This window comes from Anser cygnoides, chromosome W (assembly GCF_040182565.1).
Source record: "Anser cygnoides isolate HZ-2024a breed goose chromosome W, Taihu_goose_T2T_genome, whole genome shotgun sequence".
Lineage (NCBI taxonomy): Eukaryota > Metazoa > Chordata > Aves > Anseriformes > Anatidae > Anser > Anser cygnoides.
In genome coordinates, this window is record NC_089911.1 from 14,646,384 (window position 1) to 14,663,081 (window position 16,698).

The 16,698-nt window shown below is 51.8% G+C and overlaps 2 protein-coding genes across 12 annotated transcripts in view; one reads left to right on the top strand and one right to left on the bottom strand.

Moving 5' to 3' along the window:
- Positions 1-16,698, top strand: part of LOC125181537 (uncharacterized) — a 266,555-nt gene that overhangs the window by 232,467 nt on the left and 17,390 nt on the right. The gene's annotated exons all lie outside the window — the stretch shown is intronic.
- The window catches only part of LOC136788626 (adenosine 5'-monophosphoramidase HINT1-like), a 76,714-nt gene that overhangs the window by 16,358 nt on the left and 43,658 nt on the right, over positions 1-16,698 (bottom strand). For 3 of the 8 annotated variants that reach the window (XM_066987189.1, XM_066987190.1, XM_066987188.1), the window contains exons 1-3: positions 5,528-8,222; positions 4,001-4,106; positions 1,707-1,753 (exon numbers count right to left, since the gene is read on the bottom strand). In XM_066987189.1, coding sequence (XP_066843290.1) covers positions 1,707-1,753; positions 4,001-4,106; positions 5,528-5,670 — 296 coding nt within the window. In that variant the 5' untranslated portion in view covers positions 5,671-8,222. The other 5 variants (XM_066987185.1, XM_066987187.1, XM_066987184.1 and 2 more) reach the window with 5 other exon arrangements.

Consider the following 16,698-nt stretch of genomic DNA (forward strand, 5'->3'; position numbering starts at 1 on the left):
CAGCTGCGTTGATGGAGGGAGAGCAGTGGATGTCATCTACCTTGACTTTAGCAAGGCTTCCGATACTGTCTCCCACGACGTCCTGCTAGCAAAGCTGAGAAAGCGTGGGATAGACGAGTGGACGGTAAGGTGGGTTGAGACCTGGCTGACCGGCCGAGCTCAGAGGGTGGTGATCGGCGGCGCAGAGTCCGGCTGCAGCCCTGTGACTAGCGGTGTTCCCCAGGGGTCGGTGCTGGGTCCGGTCTTGTTCAACATCTTCATCGCCGACCTTGACGAGGGAATAGTGTCCACCCTCAGCAAGTACGCCGATGATACAAAGCTGGGAGGAGTGGCCGACACGCCAGAAGGCTGTGCTGCCATTCAGCGAGACCTGGGCGGGCTGGAGAGCTGGGCAGGAAGAAGCCAAATGAAGTTTAACAAGAGCAAGCGTAGAGTCCTGCACCTGGGAAGGAACAACCGCGTGTATCAGTACAGGCTGGGGGATGACCTGCTGGAGAGGAGCGCTGCGGAGAAGGACCTGGGGGTCCTGGTGGACGACAGGTTGACCATGAGCCAGCAGTGTGCCCTGGTGGCCAAGAAGGCCAATGGGATCCTGGCATGCGTTAAAAGGAGCGTGGCCAGCAGGTCAAGGGAGGTGATCCTCCCCCTCTACTCTGCCCTGGGCAGGCCTCGCCTGGGAGTACTGTGTCCAGTTCTGGGCTCCCCAGTACAAAAAGAGACAGGGATCTCCTGGAAAGAGTCCAGCGGAGGGCAACAAAGATGATACGGGGCCTGGAGCATCTCCCCTATGAGCAAAGACTGAGAGACCTGGGTCTGTTCAGCCTTGAGAAGAGAAGACTGAGAGGGGATCTTATCAATGATTACAAATATCTTAAGTGTGGGAGACAGTGGGACTTGGCCACCCTCTTTTCAGTGGTTTGTGGGGATAGGACAAGGGGCAACGGCCAAAAACTAGAGCACAGGAAGTTCCGCACCAACATGCGAAAGAACTTCTTCACGGTGAGGGTGATGGAGCGCTGGAACAGGCTGCCCGGGGAGGTTGTGGAGTCTCCTTCTCTGGAGATATTCAAGGCCCGTCTGGACGCCTACCTGGGCAGCCTGCTCTAGGGAACCTGCTCTGGCAGGGGGGTTGGACCCGATGATCTCTTGAGGTCCCTTCCAACCCCTACGAATCTGTATATACAGGAGTAAAAATACACGTGTTGATAGCGATAGGACAAGGGGGAATGGTTTTAAACTAAGACAGGGGAGATTTAGCTTAGATATTAGGAGAAAGTTTTTCACTCAGAGGGTGGTGAGGCACTGGAACGGGTTGCCCAGAGAGGTTCTGGATGCCCCATCCCTGGAGGCATTCAAGGCCAGGCTGGACGCGGCTCTGGGCAGCCTGCTCTAGTGGTTGGCAACGCTGCCCAGAGCAGGGGGGTTGAAACTAGATGATCTTTAAGGTGCTTTTCAACCCATGCCATTCTATGGTTCTATGATATGCTCTTTGAAAGCGTACAGGCTAAAGGAAGGGTCAAATTGGTGCCTCGGGGGCAAATTTCTTCGCCTTCTACGGTTGTCTAACAGTGCCTATTAAGCAAAGAGATTACCAATCATCTTCCTCCTCTACTTTCTCAGGAATTAAACACCTTTTGTGAAAGACTACAAGCGCTGATAGCATTAGCTAGACCGACTGGGGAACAGTTGAACACGTAAATACTTACTCAAGGTCCATTTGCACAGGTTTCTTTGAGCAGTTCCATCGGCTCTTCTACGTCAACAAAACAGACCAATGAAAGAGACCAAGGACAAATACAGAAACAGAACAGTTGATCAAGTGCCAATTTAAGAAGCTTTCCCTGAAAGGGCAACAGCATCTCCACCTCCACCCACCCCTCCCTTCCCTTCCCTTCCCTTCCCCTCCCCTCCCCTCCCCCCCCCCCCCCCCAAGTAGTTGACTTCCACAACTATTTTCATCTGACCCCGCAAACGGCAAATTCTATATTACTTCGAGTAGAACAAGGGCTGTTTCTTGTTTCGGTTTGGTTTTTATCATTCAGCTTCTTTGAAAGACTTTAGTCATTCACAGCTGCAATCGTTAACCCCGCAAACAGATCCAGTAACAAAGATCATTCCTCCTGCTAAGGAATCGAGTTTCTTTGTGAGGAACGGAGTCACAAAAATCATTTCATTAGCAAGTTTCAAACACTAAAAATATTTAATAGCATTTTAACGCTCCCACGCTCCAGTAAGCCTTGAACGTAACCGCAATTAAACAAGGAGCACAGCAAAGCCAGAGGTCTAACAAAGCACGAGAGGTGATCGCATTTAAACGCCTTATGGTGCCTTTAGCTAATCCTTCTTCTAGTTCCTGAACAACAGACTTCGTTTAGAAAAAAAGATTCTAAAAATACATACAAAAAATAAAGGGAACGGCAGCCGAGTCTTGAACGTTCAGAAGCCGACTCAAGCATCCCAGAGCCTTCTACGCTTTGAAAAGTGTCTGTGGGAGAAATTACTTCTCGAAGTTGCGAAACCCACGACTGAAAAGAAAGCGGTAGCAAAACTCCTACGGTAGTCAAGAACAGGCTGACAAGCACCTGTCAGAAATCACACCGGGCAGAGTTTATTCTGCCTCCTCGGGACAGGGGCAGACAACAGACGATGCCTGGAAGCTTTCTTCCAACCTTATTCTTCTCTGGTTCTACATCTGCCAGTCCTCGATGCGGCTGTTTCGCAATAAAAGCACGCCCTTTTATTTGGGAGCAGGGGGAAGATAGCAAGGCCTCAAACACACAGCACATCCTAGATCGTATTAGGGAGATGGAGACCCACAGGACCGCCGAGCGCTTCTATCTTCGCGTTTCAAATGACTGGGCAAACCACCATCTACACGACACTGTCAACAGACCGAAACATTCTTTTAACTTGCAGAACTATTTCCATCGGCAAGACACACAAGACAGAGGTCATATCCCCATGCTCCATCTTTATTGTGCAAGTGCTGCTCAAAGCTCTTTATTACCCTCCATAGACAGCCGTCCAGGAAAAAAAAAAAAATCATACATCAACAGGGGCTAGATTGATGGGCAACATATGAAACCTACTCGGCGGCGACCCGTACGCGTGCAGTGACGCCTGCGGTGCAAAAACCTTAGCCAGGAGGCCGGCCCAACTGACCGCCACCCAGAATACGTAGATGTACACGACAGCCCGAAGGGCCCGAGGGTGGGCATTCACAGCCATCCGGAATCCATTGGTCAGGTCCAGGTTAGCAGCACACTTCTTGCCAACAACCATTACACGCCCAAGAAGCTGGAAAAAGGAAATAACGTTACCTAACATAACGTGCCACAACGCACAGAACGAACGCGAGCGGAGAACCATCCACAGAACACGGTTAGCTAATCCTTCACGATTCAACCGCTGCTCTTTGAATTACCCTCTAGACAGGAACAGACTACAAAACAGTCACAGAAGCTAAATTTGTCTCGGGGGTTAAAGCCCCCGTCATAGCTTCGGGCAACGTAAGCCGCTCTGGCGGAAAATAAAAGCTTCACGGTGCCTTTTCTTTTGCGTGGCCTCACAAAGCCTTGGAACTTGACTTGCATAGCTAACAGCGAAACAAACACCCAGCGCCGCTCAACCAGCTTTCCCTTTCCTCGCCTCTGACCTGCCCAAACCCCAAGCCCTCTTCTGCATAGTCAAAGTACCACCGCCGCTGTCTGGAAACCGTGAAAACGGGCATCAGACCGTACTTCGGAACAACACTGCTTTTTGCACTACAAGCGCGTAGCCGGAGACCAGCATCGCTTTATATCGCCGCTCTTAGTCAAAAAGCTCAACTCCATTACAAGCTAGAGGCAAAAGACTACAGCATCGGAAAACCCAAAATAGCCTACTGTGCGCCCCTCCGCAACATCCAGAGGAAAAGAGGGGACGGGAAAGAGTCTAGGAAGTTACAAACTAGTTACAGGTACAGCCAGCCTAGCGAAAAGAAAGCTCCCACAGTACTCACGGGTCCGCCAGAATCTTCTGCTTCACATAACCGGACAACTGCCTTCTCAGGAAGGACTAGGAAAAAACACTGGAGCCTGAGGCGAACTATCACGGAACGCAAGGCGCTGGAGGAAGAGTAAACAGTTACAACGCAGTCAGCTTCAGAGAAAGGCAACAGCTTAAGCAAATCACTATGCCCCACCGAACTCGTCCTACCGAAGCAGATTATCAGGTACCCCAAACGCGCACGACAAAACAGCGATTCTTCTTAAGCGATCTTTGAATAGGCAAAGTTCTCTACCTTCTACACGCAAAACACACAAGCGGCAAACAATTGCTAACTGTCCTTCAGTTATGTCCAAATATTGCCTCGGCCAGAGGTAGGAAGGCATCTTCAAAGAACCCGGAGTAATCCGGCTGAGGCTGTATAAACTCTCCGTCCTCGATAACGCCACGTACTCAGGGGAAAGAACATTCCAAGTTAGCCCGTTACGGCCGGCTCTACGTCAGACACCTCCAGACCGAGGCCAAGGTATCACCTGCGAAACACGAATACCACCGATCTGTAGGAAACCATCGACTCGCAACTAATTGCGAGGGAACTCCCCAAATCACCAGCAGACAGAAACTGCATACGGCACCAGAAGCAGGATCCAGCACGCAAGGTGACGGGGGCAACGAGACAGCCGAGTACTTCAGATTAGCGACTTCCGGCAGTTTTATTTATTTTAGATGCGACTGAAACAGCGCCGATAAGACTCGATTCCACAGATGCTTTGCACTTCTTACTCACCATCGCCTTTCACTGCGCGACAATCGAGAATTACAAGCCTTCCTCACACTTCTCCCCCCTATAACATCGCTCAACTGTGAAACAGGCCTTCGGTACAGCGAGCTAAGCAAATTCAAGACCATTCGCTATAGCCAACTACACTCCAAAAGCAGTTCTAAGTTCCCCCCCCGCCTCAAGTGAGGACCAGCAGCCTGCGGGATTGACTGGCTTCTAGATGTTTAAGAAAGCTAGGAAAAGCTGCAATTCTTCCCTTTCACAAGCCACTTTGGAGAGAGCGTGCGCTCGCGTGCGCGGTGGGGGTGGTGCCATAACCAAAGCCTAGCACGGCCGAGCCGGGGCGTCTCTAGAACGCTGTCACGAGGCGCATCAAGACCTGCGTTTCTGCTACGCAGAAATGACTGATTACGGTCACTACTGCGATGCTCGCTGCCTATACGCAGGCAGTCCGAACCCCCAAGGAGACCGACTGCGCCGGCGACCCAGTACGCGCCGTGGCACCCCGGGGGCAGGCGGGACGCGCACCGAAGAAGCGCGGGGTTTTAGAGGCGCTGCAGTAGAGAGCGCCACGAGCCGGAGAGACCCCGACCGACCGACCGACCGACCGACCGTCCGTCCGTCCCTCCCTCCCGCAGCAAGGCCACCACCCGCCCTGCCGCACTCCCGGGACCCGCGACGGGCCCTCGTTTCAGAGGGCCTGCGAGCGGCCGAGGGAAGGAAGGAAAGAGAAGACTCGCACGACGACGCCGCGGCTACCTCCTCGCCCACGACCGCTCATCCTCACGGAGAACGTTGGCGGGGACCTCCTTGCCCTTGCAGGCGACCTCTCCGAAAGCGGCTGCAGCGGCAGCGCCGCCGCCGGGCCAGGCGGCCTGCGCCCTAACGATCCCGTCGGCCATGACGGCGCCCGCTCGGTACAACGCCCCCTCCCTTCCCGCACTCGGCCCGGCCCTCCGCGGCGCTCATTGGGCCGACAGATCGCCGCCGACCGCTCCCGCGCCTCGATTGGCTGCCTCGCCTGCCCTCTTCCCTTGTCCCCGCCCTCTCGGCGGCTCCGCTCCCGTCGACCCGGTGCTTATCGGCGCTCAGGGAGGTCGCGTGCCCTCGGGGCGCGGAGGGATCCGACCGGGAGGGAGGAAGTGGGCGCCCGAAAACGGGCTGGGCGGCTCCGCGGAGGGAAGCCGGGCCCTGCACGGCTGGGAAACGAGCTCCACAGAACGGTTGCTCCGATCATAGAATCATAGCATGGCTTGGCTTGGCAGGGACCTTACTTAAAGATCACCTAATTCCAACCCCCCCGCCCTGGGCAGGGACACCTTCCACTAGACCACGTTGCTCAAAGCCCCATCCAACCTGGCCTTAAACACTTCCAGGGACGGGGCATCCGCCACTTCTCCTGGCAACCCGTTCCAGTGCCTCACCCCCCTCTCAGGAAAGAATCTCTTCCAACTATCCAGTCTAAGTCTACCCTCTTTGAGTTTAAAACCATTACTCCTTGCCCTATCGCTCCTCTCCCTGACAAAGAGTCCCTCCCCAGCTTTCCTGTAGGGCCCCCCCTTTGGGTACTGGAAGGCCCCTCCAAGGTCTCCCCGGAGCCTTCTCTTCTCTCTCCAGGCTGAACCACCCCAACTCCCTCAGCCTGCCTTCCTGGGAGAGGTGCCCCAGCCCCCTGGTCATCTTCGTGGCCCTCCTCTGGACGCGTTCTAGTACGTCCCCGTCCTTCTTGTGCTGGGGGCCCCAGAGCTGAACACAGTACTTACTCTAGGTGGGGCCTCACAAGAGCACAGCAGCAGAGAGGGAGAATCACCTCCCTCGACTTGCCGGCCGCCCTCCTTTTGATGCGGCCCAGGATACGGGTGGCTTTCCGGGCTGCAAGCGTCCATTGCATTGCCGGCTCCGGTTGACGAGCTTCTCATCAACCAACGCCCCCAGGCCCTTCTCCTCAGAGCTGCTCTCCATCCATTCTCCGCCCAGCCTGGATTCGTGCTTAGGATTGCCCCGGACCAAATGCGGGACCTCGCGCTCGTAGCCCCAACTATTATTTATGACCCTATCAGCTCCACCCCAAACACGCTGGTGGCTTTTGGGCGCTGCTCCCCGCAGGCAGATCCCCGCTTTTGCCAGGGCAGGCCTTACCTTTTCAGAAGTTGCTCCACAACCTTCCCTGAGAGCCCCACTTCAACTGCTGGTGTTTCTAAGGGGGAAAGCTGCACCTCCCGCGCAGGGGGTGGCGGGGAGGAATACAAAGCCTGTGCTCAGCCCTGGCACATCACAACTGGGTTTGTGCTCAGCTGGGGAGGAGGCTTCTGGAAAAATAGGCAGTGCCCCCCAAGGCTGCCCAAGCGTGGTCCGCGGTGCCCTGCAGCAGCCCCAGGGAGAGCGGAGCTCAAACTGGCCCGACACGGCGGCAGGGACGTGGCCGTCCCCACACGCGCGGTTCCTGCCTGAGTAGGCCACAGCGCTTCTGCCTCTCTGACAGGCTTGGAGGGTAACGACATCAGAATACGCTCGCTTTAGTTTGAGGTTCCAGGCGCTACTGCCATCGGGATGGCACACGGGGACGGGGCTGGGGCTGGGGCTGGGGGCAGGCAACCACAGGCAGCTTTAACATCTCAGTCCTCCCCGTCGGCCATCTCCCAGCTACCACGCGGGCCACTCAATGCGACCAGACACCAATTCACCCAAGGCAACAAAAATATTTACAGAGCTACACCTCTCTTCGTAACTGTTTGTTGTTTACGGCTGAAACCAGTCCTGGGATAGGATATGCCACCTGGACTGAGCAAAGCCTTTGATATGGTCCCTCACCACATTCTTCTCTCTAAATTGGAGAGGTATGGATTTGAAGGATGGACTGCTGGGCGGATAAAGAATTGGTTGGCTGGTCGCAGCCAAAGGGTTGTGGTCAACGGCTCTATGTCTGGGTGGAGGCCGGTCACAAGCGGTGTCCCTCAGGGGTCGGCCTCGGGACCGGTGCTCTTCAACATCTTTAGCAATGACACAGACGACGGAATCGAGCAAGTTTGCAGATGACACCAAGCTGAGCGGTGCAGTCGATACAACAGAGGGAAGGGATGCCGTCCGGAGGGACCTGGACAGGCCGGAGAAGTGGGCCCATGAGAACCTAATGAGGTTCAACAAGGCCAAGTGCAAGGCGTTGACCTTGGGCTGGGGCAATCCCAGGTATTTCTATAGACTGGGAGAAGAAGAACTTGAGAGCAGCCCTGCGGAGAAGGACTTGGGGGTCCTGATGGACGAGAAGCTGGACACGAGCCAGCAGCGCGCGCTTGCAGCCCGGAAGGCCAACTGTGTCCTGGGCTGCATTAACAAAGGGGTGGCCAGCAGGGAGAGGGAGGTGATTATCCCCCTCTACCCTGCTCTTGGGAGACCCCACCTGGAATACTGCGTGCAGGCCTGGGGCCCCCAGCACAAGAAGGATGTGGAGCTCTTGGAACGGGTCCAGAGGAGAACCACTAAGATGATCAGAGGGCTGGAGAACCTCTCCTATGAAGAAGGAGGGAACTGGGCATGTTTAGCTTGGAGAAGAGAAGGCTACGCGGAGACCTCATTGCCGCCTTCCAGTACTTGAAGGGAGCGTATAAACAGGAGGGGGAATGCCTGTTTACATGTGTTGATGGTGATAGGACAAGGGGGAATGGTTTTAAACTAAGACAGGGGAGATTTAGGTTAGATATTAGGAGAAAGTTTTTCACTCAGAGGGTGGTGAGGCACTGGAACAGGGTGCCCAGAGAGGTTGTGGATGCCTCCATCCCTGGAGGCATTCAAGGCCAGGCTGGATGCGGCTCTGGGCAGCCTGCTCTAGTGGTTGGCAACCCTGCCCATGTCCAGGGGGTTGAAACTAGATGATCTTTAAGGTCCTTTTTAATCCAGGCCATTCTATGATTCTATGATTCTGTGATTCTATGATTCTATGTTAACTAAATGTGCATCATGAGTGTTGAGTTTTTAGAGGCTCCAGAAATGCAAATTGCTGTTGCTGACAGCAAACATCCTTTTGAGAAGATGCGGCACCTTGAACCTGGCTACCTTGTTACTGCTACTGGATGAAGGGGAACCACATCATGACTGCATGTAACCCAAAATCAAGAAAAGGTAAGAGCAGACCTTACAGATATATGCTGACAACTCAAGACTTGACTCTTTGTAGATGGTTCATTTTACGATCTGGAAGGAAGGAGAGTAACAGGGTATGCCATCATGACTGAGAATGAGGTATTAATAGCAGAGCCCAGTTCTCCTGAACATAGTACTCAAGCAGCTGATATGAAAGCCCTGACAGAAGGCTGGAGGGAAGCACAAGGGAAGAAAGTGTACATCTGTAAGGACCTGAAATATGCTATTGGCATTTGCCACATGCTGTGTGGCCCTGACCTGGCAGTCAGCTAAGCACCACACAGCTGCTTGCTCACTCTCTGTCCATGGTGGAATGGAGAAGAGAATCAGAAGGAAAAACAAGTAAAAGTTGTCGGTTGAGATAAAGAAAGTTTAATAGGACAGGAAAGGAAAAAAAATACACAAAACAAGTGATGCACAAAGTACTTGCTCACTACCAGCTAAACAATGCACAGAAAGTCCCCAAGCAATGGCTGCCAGTCCAGATCCACCTGAGGCCTTGTGGGATTATGGAGAATGCATATTCCAAATTACAGTCTGATTCTTACCCCTCTCTACCACGTGACCTGTAAGAACGATTTCAAGTGGGGTCCCAAGCAACTACAAGCCTTTGGAAAAATTAAACAGTCCATGCAATAGCCCTTGTGACAGTTCGGGCAGGAGAAGATGTAAAAAATGTTCTTTATACTTCAGCAAGGGAGAATGGCCCTACCTGGAGCCCCTGCAAGAAAGCATCAGGAAAGACTCAAGGTCAACCCCTGGAGTTTTGGAGTCGTGGATACAAAGGATCCGAGGCCTGCTACACTCCAACTGAAAAAGAGATATTGGCAGTATATAAAGGGGTTTGATCTGCTTCGGAAGTGGTTGGTACTAAAGCACAGTTCCTCTTGGCACCCCGATTGCTGGTGCTGGGCTGGATGTTCAAAGGAAGGGCCCCATCTACAACATATCACAGAATCACAGAATCGTCTAGGTTGGAAGAGACCTCCAAGATCACCTAGTCCAACCTCTGACCTAACACTAACAAGTCCTCCACTAAACCGTATCACTAAGTGCTACATCCAAATGTCTTTTAAAGACCTCCAGGGATGGTGACTCAACCACTTCCCTGGGCAGCCCATTCCAATGCCTAACAACCCTTTCAGTAAAGAAGTTCTTCCTAATATCCAACCTAAACCTCCCCTGGTGCAATTTTAGCCCATTCCCTCTCTTCCTATTACCGGAAACGTGGGAGAATAGACCAATCTCCACCTCGCTACAGCCATCTTTAAGGTACTTACAGAGAGTGATAAGGTCCCCCCTGAGCCTCCTCTTCTCCAGTCTGAACAATCCCAGCTCCCTCAGCCGCTCCTCGTAAGCCTTGTTCTCCAGACCCCTCACCAGCTTCGTTGCCCTTCTCTGGACTCGCTCGAGCACCTCCATGTCCTTCCTGTAGTTAGGGGCCCAAAACTGAACACAGTACTCGAGGTGCGGCCTCACCAGAGCCGAGTACAGGGGGACAATCACTTCCCTAGACCTGCTGGCCACACTATTTCTGGTACAAGCCAGGATGCTGTTGGCCTTCTTGGCCACCTGAGCACACTGCTGGCTCATATTCAGCCGACTATCAACCAATACTCCCAGGTCCTTCTCGGCCAGGCAGCCTTCCAGCCACTCATCTCTCAGCCTGTAGCGCTGCTTGGGGTTGTTGTGCCCCAGGTGCAGGACCCGGCACTTGGCCTTGTTGAACTTCATACAGTTGGCCTCAGCCCATCGGTCCAGCCTATCCAGATCCTCCTGCAGAGCCTTCCTACCCTCGAGCAGATCAACACATGCACCTAACTTGGTGTCGTCTGCAAACTTACTGAGGGTGCACTCAATCCCCTCATCCAGATCATTGATAAAGATATTAAAGAGGACTGGCCCCAGTACTGAGCCCTGGGGGACTCCACTAGTGACCGGCCTCCAAGTGGATTTAACTCCATTCACCACGACTCTTTGGGCCCGGCTACCCAGCCAGTTTTTAACCCAACAAAGCGTATGCCAGTCCAAGCCATGAGCAGCCAGTTTCTTCAGAATGCTGTGGGAAACAGTGTCAAAAGCCTTACTGAAGTCAAGGTAGACCACATCCACAGCCTTTCCCTCGTCCACTAAGCGCATCACTTTGTCATAGAAGGAGATCAGGTTTGTCAAGCAGGACCTGCCTTTCATAAACCCATGCTGACTGGGCCTGATCGCTTGTTTGCCCTGCAAGTGACGTGTGATGACACTCAGGATAATCTGCTCCATGAGCTTCCCTGGCACTGAAGTCAGACTGACAGGCCTATAGTTTCCTGGGTCCACCCTCGGGCCCTTCTTGTAGATGGGCGTCACATTTGCTAGCCTCCAGTTGACTGGGACCTTCCCTGATAGCCAGGACTGCTGATAAAGGATGGAAAGCGGTTTGGCCAGCTCTTCCGCCAGTTCTCTCATTAGCCTCGGGTGGATCCCATCCGGCCCCATTGACTTGCGTACATCTAAGTGCTGTAGCAGGTTGCCAACCATTTCCTCATGGATTATAAGGGCCACATTCTGCTCACCATCCCCTTCCACCAGCTCAGGGTACTGGGTATCCAGAGAACAACTGGTCTTGCTGCTAAACACTGAGGCAAAGAATGCATTAAGCACCTCAGCCTTTTCCTCATCTCTTGTCACTAAGTTTCCCCCCGCATCCAGTAGAGGATGGAGATTCTCCTTAGTCCTCCTTTTCGTGTTTATATATTTATAAAAACATTTTTTGTTATCTTTAACAGCAGTAGCCAGATTGAGCTCCAGATGAGCTTTGGCCTTTCTAATTTTGTCCCTGAACAGCCTTACAACATCCTTATAGTCCTCCTGAGTGGCCCGCCCTCTTTTCCAAAAATCATAAATCATTATGATCTTTTCCAAAGATCATAAACCCTCTTCTTTTTCCTAAGCTCTAGCCACAGCTCTCTGTTCATCCAGGCCAGTCTTCTTCCGTGCCGGCTTGTCTTTGGGCACGTGGGGACAGACTGCTCCTGAGCCTTTAAGATTTCCTTCTTGAAGAGTGCCCAGCCTTCCCGGACTCCTCCGCCCTTCAGAACTGCCTCCCAAGGGACTCTGCCAACCAGTGTCCTGAATAGCTCAAAGTCTGCCTTCCAGAAGTCTAAGACAGCAGTTTTACTGATCCCCCTCCTGACTTCGCCAAGAATAGAGAACTCTACCATTTCGTGGTCACTCTGCCCAAGACAGCTCCCGGCCACCACATCTCCCACCAGTCCGTCACTGTTTGTGAACAGAAGGTCAAGAGGGGCACCTCCCATGGTAGGTCACTAACCAGCTGCATCAGGAAGCTATCTTCCACGCTCTCCAGAAACCTCCTAGACTGCTTCCTCTGAGCTGTACTGTATTTCCAGGATACATCTGGGAAGTTGAAGTCCCTCAAGAGAACAAATGCTGGCGATTGCACGACTTCTGCCAGCTGCCTTTAGAACTCCTCATCTGTGTCCTCATCCTGGTGGTCTATAACAGACCCCTACCAGGATGCCTGCCTTGTTGGCCTTCCTGCTGATCCTAACCCATAGGGACTCAACCTTATCATTCCCAGCCTCAAGTTCCACAACATCAAAACACTCTTTAATATAGAGAGCCACACCACCACCCCTTCTGTGCTGCCTGTCCCTTCTGAAGAGCCTATAGCCAATCATTGCAGCACTCCAGTCATGGGAGTGGTCCCACCACGTTTCATAGCTTGCCTGTTGCACAGTGGCTTCCACCTCAGGCCATTGAGGAAGAGATCATAAAATCATCAAGGCTGGAAAAGACTTCAAAGATCATCTAGTCCAACAGTCCCCCAACGACCAATATTACCAACTAAAAAATGTACCAAAGTACCAGATCGAACCTTTTCTTAAACACCCCCAGGGACAGTGACTCTACCACCACTCTGGGCAACCTGTTCCAGTGCCTAAATAAATGCAACATACAGGTGGGCTCGTGATCAAGGGGTGGACCTGACCATGGACACTATTGTACAGATTTTCCATGACTGTGAAACATGCTTCAATCAAGCAAGCCAAGTGGTTAAAGCCTCTCTGGTATGGAGGACAATGGCTGAAATATAAATATGGAGAGGCCTGGCAGATTGTTTACATCATAGAATCAGTTGGACTAGGAGGGGTAGAGGATTTGATACAAACCCTATACAAATCCATGAAAGGATTTACAGGGCAAGGGGAGCAGGGAGGAACAAAGAGGGGGGTAGATAGAAAAGGAAATAAAGGGGGCCAGTTGAGCATAAAACAGGGACAGTCTGTCTGAGCCCTGCACCTCAAGACTGCCATCTGTCCTATCTTTTTATATCTTCTGATTAAATCATTTTCTTAACTATCTCTCTGTGTTATCTGTAGGTTTGTGCCTGGTGTACCTGGCCAATAAGCACACAGTCAGAATCTACATGAGTGTAATTAATTCTGCAGAATCAAGTGCTTGGCAAGCACACCTCTGACTTGAAGCACCATTATTTATACACAGCTAACTTGTGAAACTCTCTCTCTAGCTACTTCTGATTGGTTGTTTTAGCTCATCTAGCTTATTTGCTATTGAGCATGCATGTTAAAGAGGAAGGGGGGGGGATCAAATCTCACATTTCTATACATTTCCATTTCGATGGGTGTGTTTTTAATATGATAATGACCTTTAATGAGCAAAAGGTTACTATGGGTCAGTCTGGAATGTTCCTGCAGCTGTTTTCCTCCTTGCTTTCTTGTTTTCATCCCTTATCTCCTTTGATTTTGCTAGCTCAAGGCTACTGGTCTTGTTTTCTTCAAGGTTTCCTTGTTTTCTTCAGCTCAGGACTGTTGTCTGATAAAAAGTTCTAATTTGTTACCCATTGTGCAGTGAACCAATCCACACCCTAGGTTGAAATATTGTTTATTTCAGAATTGAGCAAGTCTGGGTACCAGGTGGTTTCCCACAAAGCTATCAAACCTAAGGATTTTCCAGGCCATTCTTTATACAATCCCTTATCAATACGTTTACATGTTTGTACAATCCCCTAGCCTCTGCTTGGTTATGTAATTAGCATACTGCTGCCATGACACAATCATTCTGTGCAACCTCAGAGAGGAAGGGTCCCTTGTTGGGCTGGGGTCTCCCAGCCTAGGGGTGTGATTTTTACTATTATAATGAGGATGGTTCACAGATAGTTCACATTAGAATACTCTTAATCTTTGTTTTTCAGCCAACTAGTTAGGTTGATTGGTGATGAATTCAAGGGCATAATTCAGGATGTTTCCCTCAAGAATGTCAATGTAATGGTCTTCCTGATTAGCAGTGCCTCAGTTAATCATCCTTTAGACATCTCCAAGGCCTGGGTCATCTTGCCTTTTCCTCAAAGTACATATTTTATCTCTTTCACACAAAACAGAATTAACTATACACTGGTATCAGGACTACATTTGCATGTTCTCATTCTCTATCCCATGGATATGTGTGCTGCAAGGACTAAGTGACAGCTACTCATGAGATCTGTGTGTGTGGTTGGTGCCAGCTGCTGGAGTCAGACCCGGGGTATAGGTGCCGCTGGCCTGTGGTGTCATCGGCTGCAGTGAATGAGGGTCCTAGTGTCAGTTGTTGGAGGGGCCATAGCTCTCTGGATCTAGGGAGGGTCCTAAAGACCTTGAAGCTGGAGTACCAGCTACTGGGGGGATCGTCATGAATGGACTGGGTGTCAGCTGCTGGAGTCAGACTGAGGGTGTAGGCAACCCAGCTACTAGAGTGAATAGGGTCTCAGAATCAGCTACTGGATTGGCAGGAGTACTTAACCTCCAGCCACTAGCGCAGGACCATTTTTTGTCCTGAAAAACAGATACTGGGAGGGACTAGCATTAGTGAGAGGCTCAGTACTGTGGCTGGAGCAGGACAACAGGTCACAGCCTGCATGCCTGGTGCTGGCTGCTGGGGGAGGGGTGCCAAGTGTCTGTATTTTCCCCAAACCTGGTATGCATATGTATACACTAGCCAACTTCCTGCTGGACTAGCTGGTGGGGGACTTGTGAATGTGGAGTGCCTGTGGGACGAGCGTGTGAGTGCTGCATGTGAACATCAAACTGGACCAACCAGTGAGCAGAGGACCTGTGAAGTGGGTGGGATCTAGGCAATGGTACCAGGTGGACAGAGGGGCCATGCCGGTACTTGACGAATCTGTGACTGTGCATGTGCTTGCGTTGTGTGTGTGCCTTCACTAGTGACCTATTGTACCAGATGAAGGGGGACTTGGCTGTCTATGTTTACATTCTATGTGAGTCCTGTATGTAGGTGCTGTTGAAGACAGTGCCTCATCTGTGTCAGTTTGTGTGTGACTAGCCGTGTTAGTGTCCTCTGTGTGTGTGTGTCTCTGGGATACATGCTAAGCTTCACTGTTGGTTGAACCTGCAAACAGGAAAGTGGCAGCCGCCTCTCTCAGCCTAAGCAGAGACCCCAGGTCCCTGAGTCACTGGGCTGGTCTCCCTGAGAAAATGTGGGCATAATGGTGTCAAGAAATGTCTGTCAGCCAATCACAGAGCAATATGAAAACATATGGGGAATGACGCTGTCAAAAGTGGCAGCCACACTGTACGTAATGACAGTAGGCTTCCTTTACTGGTGTGCTCCCAGGTACACTGATAAGGGTGACTAGTCCTACCAGACAGTCGCAAGGCTACCTGAGAACATATGGGTATGACAGTGTCAAGAAATGTCCATCAGCCAGTCGCTGGAGTATGAAAACACATGAGTTATGTTTAACAAAATAGTAGCTCCCTTCAATAAAATGGCACCTGTAACAAAATGTCAGCCCCCTCTGTATGTAAGGGAAGTGCCTTCCCGGTCTGATATACATTTGAGTAAACAAGTAGGGTGGTTAGTCATAGAATCATAGAGTATCCAGAGTTGGAAGGGACCCATAAGGATCATCAAGTCCAACTCCTGGCACCGCACAGGTCTGCCCAAAAGTTTAGACCATGTGACTAAGTGCACAGTCCAATTGCTTCTTAAATTCAGACAGGCTTGGTGCAGTGACTACTTCACTGGGGAGCCTATTCCAGTGTGCGACCACCCTCTCGGTGAAGAACCTCTTCCTGATGTCTAGCCTAAACTTCCCCTGCCTCAACTTAACACCGTTCCCGCAGGTCCTGTCGCTGGTGATAATGGAGAATAGGTCACCTGCCTCTCCACTCCCCCTCGCGAGGAAGTTGTAGACTGTGATGAGGTCCCCCCTCAGCCTCCTCTTCTCCAGGCTGAACAGGCCAAGTGACCTCAGCCGCTCCTCATATGTCTTCCCCTCTAGGCCCTTCACCATCTTTGTCGCCCTCCTCTGGACACTCTCCAACAGTTTTACGTCCTTTTTGTACTGTGGTGCCCAAAACTGCACACAGTACTCGAGGTGAGGCCGCACCAGCGCAGAGTAGAGCGGGACAATCACTTCCCTCAACCGACTAGCGATGCCGTGCTTGATGCACCCCGGGATACGGTTGGCCCTCCTGGCTGCCAGGGCGCACTGCTGGCTCATATTCAACTTGCTGTCAACCACAACCCCCAGATCCCTCTCTGCGGGGCTGCTCTCCAGCGTCTCATCGCCCAGTCTGTACGTATAGCCAGGGTTGCCCTGTCCCAGGTGCAGGACCCGGCACTTGCTTTTGTTAAACTTCATGTGGTTGGTGATCGCCCAGCTCTCCAATCTGTCCAGATCTCTCTGCAAGGCCTTTCCACCCTCATCCAAGTCCACAGCTCCTCCAAGTTTGGTGTCGTCGGCAAATTTCCTCAAAACACCCTCT